Source organism: Microcaecilia unicolor, chromosome 1, assembly GCF_901765095.1.
Source record: "Microcaecilia unicolor chromosome 1, aMicUni1.1, whole genome shotgun sequence".
Lineage (NCBI taxonomy): Eukaryota > Metazoa > Chordata > Amphibia > Gymnophiona > Siphonopidae > Microcaecilia > Microcaecilia unicolor.
In genome coordinates, this window is record NC_044031.1 from 100554257 (window position 1) to 100568643 (window position 14387).

General features: G+C 40.6%; 1 protein-coding gene across 3 annotated transcripts in view; it reads left to right on the forward strand.

The window, feature by feature from the left end:
- Positions 1-14058, forward strand: part of MAP3K8 (mitogen-activated protein kinase kinase kinase 8) — a 48613-nt gene extending 34555 nt beyond the window's left edge. For 2 of the 3 annotated variants that reach the window (XM_030199268.1, XM_030199269.1), the window contains exons 5-8: positions 2658-2764; positions 7999-8151; positions 11904-12159; positions 12901-14058. In XM_030199268.1, the coding sequence (XP_030055128.1) occupies positions 2658-2764; positions 7999-8151; positions 11904-12159; positions 12901-13028 (644 nt within the window). In that variant the 3' untranslated portion in view covers positions 13029-14058. The remainder of the gene's footprint in view (positions 1-2657; positions 2765-7998; positions 8152-11903; positions 12160-12900) is intronic. The other variant, XM_030199270.1, reaches the window with a different exon arrangement.
- Positions 14059-14387: the final 329 nt, after the last annotated feature.

A 14387-nucleotide genomic window follows, 5' to 3' on the forward strand; every position in this document is an offset into this window, starting at 1 on the left:
ACAATCCCAGTATCTGACAATCTAAAAATCCTAGGAGTAACATTAGACAAACACTTAACTTTAGACACTCATGCAAAAGCCACAATGAAGAAGATGTTCAACATGATGTGGGTACTGAAAAGAGTGAAACCATTCCTCCCACAGAAAACTTTCCGTAATCTAGTACAATCCACAGTACTTACCCATGCCGACTACTGCAACAGCATCTTCATCGGTTGCAAAGCCCAAACCATGAAAAAAACTCCAAACTGCCCAAAACACAGCAGCAAGACTCATTTTTGGCAAATCACGTTTCAAAAGCGCAACACCACTTCGAGAAAAGCTACATTGGCTCTCCATCAAGGAACGAATAAACTTCAAAGCCCACACTATGATCCACAAGATTCTCAATGGCGAATCTCCAAGCTACATGTCCAACCTGATCGATCTTCCAGCCATAAACCGGTCCAACTCTTCTCGAACATATCTTAATCTTCATCTTCCCAACTGTAAAGGCCTTAAATACAAAACCTACTACGCATCCAACTACTCTGTTATAGGCAGCCAACTCTGGAACGCCATACCTCGACATATCCAAAAGACCAGCGAACACCTACCCTTCCGAAAGCTGCTGAAGACTTAACTATTCAAACAAGCCTACCCAAACGACCCTACAATGTCTCGAACCTAACCCACACTACAAACAATACCCACACTTCTATCCTTTCCCCACATTGCATACTTTTGTCCCACTCTTTATAACTGTATTATCTCCATGATACTTTGTATTATCTCCGTGATACTTTGTACCATACTTTGTATTATCTCCGTGATACTTTGTACCATACTTTGTAAGTCGCACTGAACCTGCTATTGAGCGGGAAAGAGCGGGGTATAAATGCCACAGATAAATAAATAACTGAAGAAAAACGCCCTTGGTCTATCCAGTCTGCCCATTTGTACCTGCCTACTAGGTTGTCACATGCTTTATTGGATATATGGGCTCCTTCAGCCTTGTATGACGACTCCTTGTCCTTGAGCTTGTCAATCTATGAAAAATTCTGTCTTGTGGATTATTGAAGCCTCCCAGCTATTTGAATGCTTGTATTGTATCTCCCATTTCTCTTCTTTCTTCTTTCAGTGTGTCTGTGTATGGCTTTTAGTACAGGCCATGCACCATTTTGATTGCCCTCAGCTTAATTTCTTTATGTAGATGTAGTCTTAAGAACTCAACACAACTATCAAGGTGGACCCCCCCCCCCCCCCCCCGGGGCACTTATAGAGAGAGGTAGTATTACTTCATTCTTTCAACTAATGATGCCTCTCCTTTATTCACTCAAGTGTACTCTTAGCTTTCCCAACCTTATTATCACACCGCTTGCTCCCTTGAGGTCGTCAGAGATGACTCTGAGGTCTATCTTTCAATTGGTGACTGCTTGTTTTTTGTATCCAGAAAGGTATTGGTCCTTCAAATTTTGCATCCCAAATGCACGGGTAAAGCATATATACTTTTGACCATTTGTTCCAAGTTTTTAAAGCTTTCGTCATCTTACCTGCCATCCCTGGCATGTTTGTGTTGTTCATTTTATACATTGTCTGCAAGCAAGCACATCTTTATCCACTTAGGTAATTTCAGTTCTGAAGACATTGAAGAGGATAGTGACACTGTTGGCCATTTTCCATTCATCAGCATGGACGTCATTGACTAGCACTGAATCCTTTTGTTTGACTGACTCCTTACCCACTTCATAATTTTTTTTTGCTCCCAGGCTGGTTATCTTACTCACTAGTCTTCTGTGTAGAACAGTCTCAAAGTCTTCACTGAAATCCAGATAGGCCTCATTTATTTACAATCCAATGAAGAACAGAAACCCCATGTGATATATTAACTAATCACAATAACATTTCTACTATACATCAGCAATATAGCTAATATAGCTAAATGATTAAACAGTGCTCAGAACTAGGTGCAGGAGCTGAGCTATTGGCACCTTTACCTGCATCATAGCACTGCATGCCCTCCCTACCTACCACTGTTAGTAATGATTGAATTCAGTGTTCTAAAAAAGTTCAATAAGCAGGTACTTAGCTCGGGAGTGCTGGGTGCTATCCGAGTAGAATATGCTACAGCTGTAGCGTCAGCTCACTCCATAAGTGATATATCTTCTTTTTAAATATTTTTCTTCTGCTTTCATTACTCACTCTGTTAAAGAAAGCAAGTTTGGCAAAGTCTCCCCTGTGTACTGTGTTGTCAATGATCCTGTGACTTTGATTACTTTGCCACCACTCATGTAAACTTCTTATCTCCACATGTGAGGAACAGTAGTATGTCTGCTCTTCTCCAGTTTCTGAACAAACTTTCCATTTTCAATTGCTGTTGATAAGAGCCGTGAAGCTCCTCATCAGGACCTGTTTATTTTCAGTTGTGTCAGTACTTTGAGTATCACCTCTTCCATAAATGGGATTATGTTTACTATACACTAAGAAACGTCTACTGATAGTTAAACTATGCACGGACACATACAGAGAGTTTTTGACATTTCATTTTCATTGCTACTTCTGCCTTTTTGTTTCATGTCATTGAACCTTGTTTTTTGTATACATTTGCATACACACTGCATACTGAATGGCAGGCATACTTCTTATAGAGCTAAAAAGGAACCTATGTCTGTTTTTAGCCAGCAATATCGTGTTCATGTCTACTAAAGCTGTTTTGGTGGATTTTGGATTAAGTGTTCAGATGACCGAAGACATCTACTATCCCAAAGAACTACGGGGAACAGAGGTAATGTCTGAATCTCTGAGCTCATGCTTGTTTTGGAATAGCTTAAAAATTTAGTAGCCCAGAAATGTTCAATGGTATGCAATGTGTCTCTCTAAACCAAAGTGATGTTTCTAACGTTAAAGAAAAAAAATAAAAGAAACTTTGAAAGATCACCAGCCCTGGGCTTGGATTCTAATGGTTAGATGTATATTTTAGGTATCTAAAAGAGAAATTCATTTTAAAGTGTTAGATTGTGTTGAGTAGCATGGATCATTTCAGCTCATTCCTTTGCAATTAGCATGTTTTATGCCTCTCAAAAGTGTTACTAAGCTGTGTGACAGGAGCATCCATTTTACAAAGATGAACATAGATAACACCAATGGAAAAAACACAGAAATGATAATACAGACAACAGTGTGTTGGCATTAACATGTATGTGGTTATTTCAGAACTTAGACATGTATGTTCTGACACATATAGACATCTGTGCATTCCATTTTGGTAATATAACACATGTATGTACTGCCAATTAAGGACAGATCCTACAAACATTTGGGACAAATTATATTGGAGGACCAAAAAAACTTGGGGGTATAAGGGGTCAATCTCCCCTAATCCCTCCTGTGAAAGACAGCCAGAAACCAGCACGTTATGAAACTTAAGACATCCTGTGAAGCAGGTGTACATCGTGGCATTGATCTCTGTTTCAGAGATATATATTCCCCTTCTGAAATGGTGAATATCAAATGTATTTTTGGCTGCATCCCAGTTCTGCCCAACCCCAACCCTGAGAACATCTCTTGCCGTATGCATGTATTCATGATTTGAATGCGTATATTCTGGCTTTCTAAAATTGGGATTTAAATGTGTATGCAATATAAACATCCAAATTGTGAATAGGGCTTCTAAAATAACCACCTATATTTCTCTTTATAATAGTGCAGTGTTCAAAAATATACCCATAAATTAGTAGCATCTCACAAATGAGAAAAATCTGTTGTAAGAAGGTGGTGATGGTGGTTTGTTATGCTGACAGCTTCCTTAATAGACAATTATGCTTCCAGCCTAATTAGAATCTACCCTACTAAGGTTGCTGGCACCCTGAGACTTCAGTCACCACACCTCAGGGTTTTGTGTGTGTGTGCGCTTTCATTCTGTTTTGTGCCCCTCATCTACCTCAACCAATTGCAGTGAGGGTTCTCAGACTGAATAGACTCTGCCTTCTCCCCAAAGCTTAATACAAGGGTATTTAGGAGTAGCCACTAGGTGTCATCATTGAGCAATTAACACAACTGCCCGGAATCCTGAAAGACATGAATGCTATTGTCATAGCATCCCCAATCCCTGCTGGACTAAGTCAGAAGCTGGATCCGAGGATCAAATTGAAGTCACCCACATGAGGTTGTCTTAATTGGACAGCATTTCTGTGTCATCTCAAAACCTGGCTGTTCGAGATGACACGTGTGTCTTTTGATCTGTATTATTCTTGTGTGTGTATGATGTAGTTTGTTTTCTTTTCCATTTTATGGTGGAGTTCATTTTCCGATGTTTTTATTTGAATTGTAAACTGCTTTGACCTGCCAGTCAGTAAAGGTGGTATAGAAAATGCAAATTATAAACTTAGATTCAAGTAATAATTGATACCAACTTTGTTAGGGATGTACATTCATTAGTGCAAGCTAAATCAGTGTAATACACATTTAACTATGAATTAGTGTGCATTGTCAATTAGTGTGGGCTAAAATTTTCTAACATGCATTTAAAAAATTAATATGTGAAACCAACTGAAAAAAGTAGAAAAATAGGGAAAATCCCTATATGAACTGAAAACAAACTCCAAATTTTTTTCTTTTATATGTCCCTAGTAATTTTAATTCCAATGATAACATCTGTTGTGAACCAAGTAGCAAACTTTTTATTTTAACTTATTTTTAATTTTTTCAAACAACTCTAATTACTGAAGTAATGTTTAAAAATTAGCCTACCTTCTCTGTTTAAAATATTCCATTTTCTTCATGGGGAAATTATCCTTTTGATATATGTATAAGGCTTTTCTTACAGACTAAAAACCAATAGACATTGGAAATAAAATGAATACATTTTTCCCTTTAAAATTTAGGGGTCCTTTTACAAAGGTGCGCTGAAAAATGACCTGCGGTAGTGTAGGCGCGGGTTTTGGGCATGCGCAGAATCGTTTCTCAGTGCACCTGTAAAAAAGGCCTTTTTTCCCCTGTAAATGGACGTGTGGCAAAATCAAAATTGCTGCGCGCCCATTTTGGGTCTCAGACTTTACCACCAGCCATAGACCTAGTGGTAAAGAATTTGGGCGGTAATGACCTATGCGCATCAGATGCCACTTAATGCGCATCCGCTACGTGTGCCAGTAAATAAAAAAATATTTTTCAGATGTGCGTATCGGACACGAGCTTAAATGAAGAGCTACGTGGTAGTTGGGCAGTAAGTCCGTTTTGACACACGTTGGGCACACGTAGGTGCCTACATGGCTTAGTAAAAGGGGCCCTTAGTTTTTAAAATATTTACCCTTCCCCCTCCCCCATTTACTAAGCCATGCTAGCAGCTGCCGGTGCATTAATGCCGACACAGCCCATTCACTTTCAATGGGCTGTGTCGGCATTGCTGTGTGGCAGCCTCTAGCGCAGCTTAGTAAACAAGGGGTTTAGCTAGACTTAGAAATCTTGCAGCTTATTATGATAATGATAGAATGTGTATTATTTCCCCTTTTATATCATTTTGTACATGTGTACGGTCATTAAATCCTCTGGTGCAGCCAGGAGTTTTGTGGTCTGAGATACTAACCTCACCTCGGTGAGTTCAAGTGTAGAGCAGTACTGATCTAACATGGTGTGTGTACAGGAAGGAAACCTATTCATTTGCCTGGATGTCCCCTACTGACACTAGGGAGCCGATAAATGGCTGCTGGCCATTTAAATCGCTTGTTGGGGCTAATGGGTATATTCAATGGCACACATTGAATATCTGGGCATAAAACCATAGGCAGTCAGCAAAACTGCTGACTGAATACCTACCACTAGATTCTCCTGGATTTTAAAGGCATGCATATGCCATTATTATTTTTTCTGTATTTGTGTAGGGACCTGTTGCTGGGCCATTTATAAGTATTAGGCAGAGATATTCTATATGAGCTTTCGAGAGCTCCACGGGTCCCTTCTGATATCAGGCTTGTGAGGAAGAGCTTTGGACACTTATAATGCGACTTTTAGATATGTTTTATGTTGATCCTAATGAGCCATATACTATATTATCCTCTGGAGTTACCGCTGTCTAGAGTTTGTTCTTTTGTGTTAATGTCGCAGTATTCCCTGAGGTGACTTTCAGAATCACTTTTGTGCCTCTATTTAGACCCTGACCAAATTTCAGTTTCTGCACTGAAACTGACCCAAAGTCCAGGTTCGGGTTTTGGCCAAAAATGCAAGTGCATTTTTTTGCTGAAACTGAACCCCCTCCCGTGATCCGTTCTGCTCCTCCCCCACCCACTCACCCACAGGCAACTGGGAATTGCTTTTGCTCTGAAAACCCACTAGACCACCAGGAGGTTTAAAGGTAGGCACTTTCAGCAAATTTCAGCCATTTCAACAAAGCCTTTGATACGGTCCCTTACAGAAGGCTCGTGAATAAGCTGAGAGGGCTGAACTTAGGCCCAAAGTAGTAAAATGGATTGGAAACTGGTTGATCAACGGGTGACAAGGGTGGTGGTAAATGGAACCCGCTTGGAGGAAAGTAAAGTGAGCAGTGGAGTGCCTCAGGGGTTGGTGCTGGGGCTGATTCTGTTTAATATGTTTGTGAGAAACGTTGCTGGAGGATTAGAAGGAAACATTTGCTTTTGGGGGGTGGGGGGTGACACGAAGATAGCCAATAGAGTGGATACTTTGCAGGGTGTAGAAACAGGAGGAGGGATCTCCAAACACTGGAAGAATGGTCAAGGGTCTGGCAGTTAAAATTTAATGCGAAGAAGTGCAGAGTGATATACTTAGGGTGCAAAAATCTAAAAGAGATGTAACAGATAGGAGGCGAGAGATTGATAAGCTCGATTCAGGAGACGGACCTTGGAATGATGGTGTCTGAGGATCTCAAGGCAACAAAACAATGCCATGGCCAGAACGATGCTAGGTTGCATAGAGAGGGCTATAACCAATAGAAGAAAGGAGGCATTGATGCCCCTGTACAAGCCGTTGGTGAGGCCCTACTTGGAGTATTGTGTTCAGTTTTGGAGGCCGTATCTTGCTAAGGATGTAAAAAGACTGGAAGCGGTTCAAAGAAAAGTGATGAAAATGGTATGCGTTTTGCATAGCTTGATGACCTAAACGTGTATACCCTGGAGGAAAGGAGAACCAGGGGTGATGTGATACAGACATTCAAATATTGGCGGCAGTTAATCCGCAAACAAAACTTTTCCAGAAATGGGAAGGTGGTAGAACTAAAGGATATGAATTATGGTTGAAGGGAGGAAGACTCAGGAATAATGTCAGGAAGTATTTTTTTCACCGAGAGGGTGGTGGATACTTGGAATGCCCTACAACCATAATGGAATTAAAAAATGCTCGGGCTAAACATGTAGGAATCCTATTTAGAAGGAATTGATCCAAAGAAGCTTAGCAGAGACTAGGTGGCAACATTGGTAATTGGGAAGCAAAGCCAGTACTAGGCAGACTTCTGCGATCTGTGCCTTGATTGTGGCTGGATAGATTTGGATGGGCTGGAATGGAGCTTATCAAGGGCTTCAATAACAACTTCAAAAGTTTTTGAACCAGGACCGTGCCAGGCAGACTGCTACAGACTTTGCCCTGAAAATAGCATAGACAAATCAAGTTCAGGTATACATATGTTGTATCACCTTGTGGGTCCTCCATCAATGACTGGATGAACTGTACAAGTCTTTATCTGCCATTATCTACTGTGTTACTATGTTCCTATGCCCTGGGAGGATCTTTGGGTGGTGGGAGAGATGGAGGGGAGCACCAAGAGTGATCACAAGGGGTGTGGGATGCGGAGGGGTGGGAAGGGGGTTAATTTCAGTTGCTGGTTTAGTTTCCAATCCCAGTTTCAGTTGGCCTCTACCTCAATTCTTAGCTGTTAATATCTAATTAGAAATAATTAGCACAATGTTTTAAATTTTTACTTCAGTTCAGGCCACAGAGATCATAGCAGTAAACATGACCTGCACCTTCTGTTCCTTTGACTGCTTGCTCTAATGTGTTTTCTGACATTCTTTACAGCTCTATATGAGTCCAGAGGTGATTCTTTGTAGAGGTCACTCAACCAAAGCTGACATCTACAGTCTTGGAGCTACTATAATTCACATGCAAAGTGGGAGCCCTCCCTGGGTGAAACGGTACCCACGCACTTCTTATCCATCCTACCTCTACATAGTAAGTATAACAACACAGACAGCATATCACACCAGTTAATCTAGCACCATAGTCCTGCTATCCTAAATGTCTTCAGTAGGTGACTGAACCTCCATCTATCTGCTCAGATTTAAAGTGTAAATCCTTTAGGGCAAGTACATTATTCCATAGGCTGGCTGAATAGTATTTTGTAACTGTGTGAAGAGCATTAAACTGTACAAATTTGTCTCTGCATGAGGTCCTGCTATTATTAACTTTGAGGAATCTGAGACGTAGGGATACACTTTTTTGACATTGTCATGTCAGATAGTATCATATTGGTTTCCGACTTCAGAAGCTACACAGGTAGTACTCTAGTAGGACACCTTCAAAAACTACATAAGAGTGCGCATGTGCTAAATGTACATTAAAACAAACAGACATAACTTTTACTTTTTCAGTGCATTTACCTGTAGTTTGGGATCGTCCCTTTTGCTGGGTCTTTTTGCACTAGTTATGCTAGGCAACATTCACCTTTTTGAACCGAATGACCCAGTTGCTTCTGATTTTCAGACTTATCTCTGATTCTAATTGAACACAATATGTAACTTCACTCGCTCAACTGGACGTACACTAGATCATCTCATCACCTCTTCCATTTCTACAATTTTGAATATTTCTGATTTCCCAGTTACATGGTCCGATTGTCACCTTCTCACATTTGTATATCCCTTGTTAACATCTAACTCCTGGAATGACCAACCTCCCTATCAACAGATTAGAAAATTAGGACACCTCACTTTAGACCGGTTTATTTCTAACTGTAATACATCCCTTAACATTTTGTATCACTTCTCTTGGACAATCAAGATTTGACTTGGAAATCCATCACATCAACAGCTTTGGATATGGTTGCCTTTACTCTTATGGTAAAATTACACCACTTTAAATCTTGACTCCCTTTACACTTATCAGTGCTTAAACACGCAGCATTCCACTATAGGAAATTGGCTGCTTCACCCAAAAGAGACTATTTTTCATCTCCTTCAAAGAGATCCAAACCCTTCACGCCTTTTCAACATCCTTCGACAAGTTACAAATTCTTCCCAGAATCAATCTCTTTCCTCCTCACTGACTATGAACGATCTTGTGTTTTCTTTTCATAAGAAAATCTCAGATGTTAAGGTTTTTATTGGCCTTCCTCCTATACATTCATCTGTGTTCTCACAACCAGGTGATGCTGTCTCCTGCAGCTTTGCATTTGAAATGCCTTCTCATCTTGATGTTTTTTTTTGTTACATTTGTACCCCGCGCTTTCCCTCTCACGGCAGGCTCAATGCGGCTTACATGGGGCAATGGAGGGTTAAGTGACTTGCCCAGAGTCACACGGAGCTGCCTGTGCCTGAAGTGGGAATCAAACTCAGTTCCTCAGTTCCCCAGGACCAAAGTCCACCACCCTAACCACTAGGCCACTCCTCCACTCCAAAGTCATCTCCTGTTTGAGTTCATCTGTCCCTATTTACATTTTGCAGCAGATTTGTGACTCCTGCATCTCTTATTAGCACGCCATGATTGTTACTAGTCTTTCCATAAGTTTCTTCTCCCCTAAATGAAAGCTTGCTACTATATTTCTACTGATCCATTGAATTATGTCTTATTTCTCAGCTCTCGTTTTTGCCCAACAATGAACTTCTTTTCTTGAGAAGATAAATAGCTTAGTTGTTGAAGACAGGATTTTGTTAATGGTTTTCTATTGAACGTACTTTAACTCTTTCTGATTATGTCCATTATACTTTGGATGGTGGCACAGATGTCCTCCACCTTTCACTAGATCTAAGAGCTGCTTTTGACCTTGTTAATCATGCCAGTCTTCTGAACCAATGGGAGAAAATGAGTATAATGGGTAGACCTTTAGCATGATTTCAGATCCTATGTTCAAAGCATTCCCCTCTAAACCTCAATAACATCAATTATGGTCACTTCCCTACCGTGTTCCCTCCACAGCAAGATTTCATTTCACGCCAGTTTGTCTACTTCTTATCACATCTCCTTCCCTAATGTTTTATTATTAGAGATTAGGTCACCTCATGCTTCATTTCTCCTACTTTTTATTGAATTATTATTTTATGTAAACTGTTTAAATTTTATTTGTGGTATTAATGTGAGGTAGTTCTTCCCAGTTTTCAATCTGGCCTCCTTGCAGTGTGCTGTTGAACTGTTCAGCTATTTTTGGATGTAAACTGGTCAGAAATTTAGGCTGTAAACCATTCAGTTTTTGTCCAGGAGCTATCTAGTTCTTGACCTTTTTGTTACTTTTTTTTTTAAGTGGTCCAGATGTTATTACTTGCTCTTGCATAGGTTTTCCAATCACTTCAGATTCCACGTCTTTTAACCATGCAGCTTTCTGTAACCTTTCTTGTTGTCCCATTGGCTCTTCCAAAATTGAAGTTTTTTCTTTGTCAGGCTGTTCACAGTTTTGTTAGCTTGTCCGCTGATGTTCTGGTAGAAGCACTTCTGATTAATCTAGAAAAGTTGGTTCTGTTAGTACTGGATGATTCTAGCCTCATCCTGTTTGACTCTACGCCACCTTAACATATAGTGCCAACACTCCTTCACCAATTTGATTCACCCTGCCATTTTGACATAATTTGTAACCTGGTATCGTATCCTATTGATCTTGCTCCTTCTACCAGGTTCTCCCAAGATCTCCTTTCAGAATATGGTCCACCTCCCACAAAATGTTGCCCAGTTCCTAACAGATCTAAGTTCCTCCTCTCTGCACTATTCTCTCATCCATGCATTGAGAATCTGGAGCTCTGCCTGCCTCCTGAGGTCCTTTGTGCAGAACAGGGAACATGTCTGAGAATGCGGCCCTGAGGTTTCTGGAGTTTAGCTTTCTACCTTAAAGCCTAAATTTGGCTTCTATAACTTCACTCTTGCACTTTCCTGTGTCATCCACATGTATTACAATGCATGAGGTCTGCCACCTTTGCATCTGATAGGAAGGTTATCAGTTGATCCTCATGCCTACCAGCCATCTGGCTACCTATATTCATAATGATTAAATTGCCAACTACAATGGCAGCCGTAACCCTTCTGTCCTGGGCACACATCCCTGAGACATCTCCTTGGTGTGAGAGGATATTGCATCACAGGATCACTTTCTGCCACACCAAGGTGATGCTGTCCTTACAGGTGACCTTTGCTCTTTCAGAGGTTGTCAAACCAGAGGTGGGACTTCTCTGCTATGTCCTTCTAAGTCTCATCTATAAACCTCTGTTTGCTATTCTCACCTTCAGAGGTTGGACTTGTTTGCCCCCAGACTTGAAGTTCTGTTCTGAACAAGCACAGCTTTATCTTCAAAAAGTTGATGCCCTATCTGATGGGTCCTTGGCCTACCACAAGACTTATTTCTTGTATTTATTTGTACTGTGAAGAGTTTTTCTGTACAAATGATCTTAGAAGTAGAGGTGTATCATTTGTTCAAACTAGGTATCTTTGAATTGGGGTCCTGGGTGTTGGTATTTTATGGTCCAAAATTTTAGTTGAGAAACCTTCTTTTACCAGAATCTTAGAAGAGTACCAATCCAGGCTTGATGGCTGTAAAAAATAAAATAAATAACCCCTCTTCCCCCCCCCCCCCCCACCCCACCACACACGGACACTAAGAACAGCAGTACTCCAGTTGAGTTACCTGGCTGGTAGGTGATCTTCTCAATTCAGAAATCAGCCTTTTTATTAGGAAGAAATGATTTTCAGGCCCACTGCTAAGAGCAGTTGTGTGTTTTTGACAGATCCACAAGCAGGCACCACCATTGGAAGACATTGCTGAAGACTGCAGCCCAGCTATGCGAGAACTGATTGAGGCATCGTTAGAAAGGAACCCAAATAACAGACTGTCTGCTGCAGAGTTACTGAGACACGAAGCTCTCCATCCCCCTCCAGAGGAGCAACCACGCTGCCAGAGCCTGGACACTGCCCTATTTGAGAAGAAGAAGCTGCAAACAAAGGAAGTGGAACTTCCAGAGAACATCATTGGTACAATATTAGGTTGTTTTTAAAATACTTGGTTTAGAAATGCATTTTACTTTATTCTGAGACCAAAGGGAAATGTGCTTTTATCTGGGCCTATGTTCCATTAAGAGAAGACACAAGTACTTCACCTCCTATACTGTCTATGTGCTCTATACTTTTGTGCATTCAGGTACTGTCCTGGTCACCCTCTCCACCGAGAGGCTGTTCCAAACATCCAGCACTCTTTCCATAAAGAAATATTTCTTTAGATTACTCCTGAATGTATTCTGTTTCACCCTGCTCCTATGACCCTCCTTCCTTAGCTTCCTTTCAATTGAGAAACCTGTCCCCTGTGCTTTTATTTTGTGGGAATATTTAAATGTCTCTCATACCTCCCCTCTTCTGCCTTTCTTTCAAAGTATACATATTTGGATATTAAGTCAATCCCCATATGCTTAATGATGAAGACTCCTGACCGTTTTAGTAAGACCGAAGACCCAGTTTTCTTAATAGGAAGACTGATCAAGTGTTTCAATGTAAAATAGCAGTGAGGTAGGGAGGTGGAATTTGTTATGTACCTGGGGGCATTCAGAAACTTAAAACAGCAATTTTATCTCAAAGGGTAAATTAGTGGTTATGTTTGTTGGCACTGCCAGCTAATGTATTAAAAAAAATAAATAATGCCTCATTTTTTTTATAACAATGCTGTTATAAGCAGAATGTGTTCATTTTCCTGAAATCCAGAGGGTTTAACCCTGTGATGCATTTTCCTTGCAGACTCCTCTGTGTGGGTGAGTGAGGACTCGGAGATGTTGCGAAGACAGCGTTCACTGTCTCTGGACCTCGGAGCTTTGGCTGGTTATTTCAACATTGTGAAGGGACCCCCCACCGTTCAGTATAACTGACTGCAGAGCAAGCCCTGAAACAACAGCATGTCCGAGATCTGAACTCTGAATGGAAGGTTGCACGTGTAGACCGTATGATGGAAAGTGCTGCTAACTTGGAGAATGTATTTTTCCAGTGCTTAACTCTTAGCAGAACACAAAGCTGTGAGAACTCGGAGGCTCCAGTACACCAGTTACTCTGGTGCTCTGAGCACGTTTCTTCATGTTTCTGTTAGTGTGTTTTCTCGTGAACAGAGATGAACTCATACATTATCTTGTGCAGCACTGTGTGTGCTGAGGATTCTATGCAAATATTTTGCAATTAAAAGTAGATGATTATTAGTAATCATTGCATCATGTTGAAGTTGGGGGAAAAGGAGGAGAACGGAAAAGCAGAAACGAGCACATCTCTCGTCATGTTAGACTTCATCTATCCACTCCGCAATTTCTGTATATACCAGGAGTTTTGTGCAATCATTTTAATGGTATCTAATATCTTTTAAATTTACCTTGAATGTTCCTGATTTAGGAGATTCTGCAAATATCAAGCTATAGTAGCTTAGCTGTGTTGTTCACTATCACTAGGACACAATTTGTGTGACCCAAGGGCAGCTGCACAATGAACCCAAGGCCCCTGAACCCTAGTGAGTCTTGACATGTCATAAATCCCAAAAAGTTCCCATGGAAATGTAACTCCTGCCATGTGTGCTACACCTTTTGCAGGTGAAAAGCGTAGTGTTCGGAATGGCACAGACGTGAGACTGTAAAGTACACAGTTTTGTACATCCCATGGGATGAGTGTGTGAAATTCTAGAAAATGCGAGAATGCCTGGGACCGCGTGTTCTTTTGAGCATTTCTCTACAGACATGGCATATTACATTGATATGCTGTGTATCATAGGAGACATACTGTGTATGCTTGTACCTTAAAAGCCTGTTAAAGCATTTGTTTAAGAGTGCTGTTTCCAGAGTCTGACATTGCTGAATATCATAGGTAGCATATACTACGTTATTGAATCAGTTGAATAATAAAAACCAGTAATATTTCAGTATGTTGTTGTCTGCTTCGATCTGTTCACTGTAGTACCACTTGCATTTTATTCTGTTGTTGAATGCCTTGCACAGAGTGCTTGCCTGTCTGAGTCCAGTTAACCAGTCATAAGCACAAGACCAGTTCCACAAACCAAACAGTATCCAAATGAGAGAAAGTGAAAAAAAAACATTCATGGAACACATACTGTCAAAGGGACTGTGGCTCACAGATAACTGTATAAGTGAGGACAACCAGACTATAGTTACTTTGGTTATAATCATGTCTCAATAATATATATGTGAATGTGAAAAATTACGTAATTGTCTTTTAATACCAAAGATTCTTCC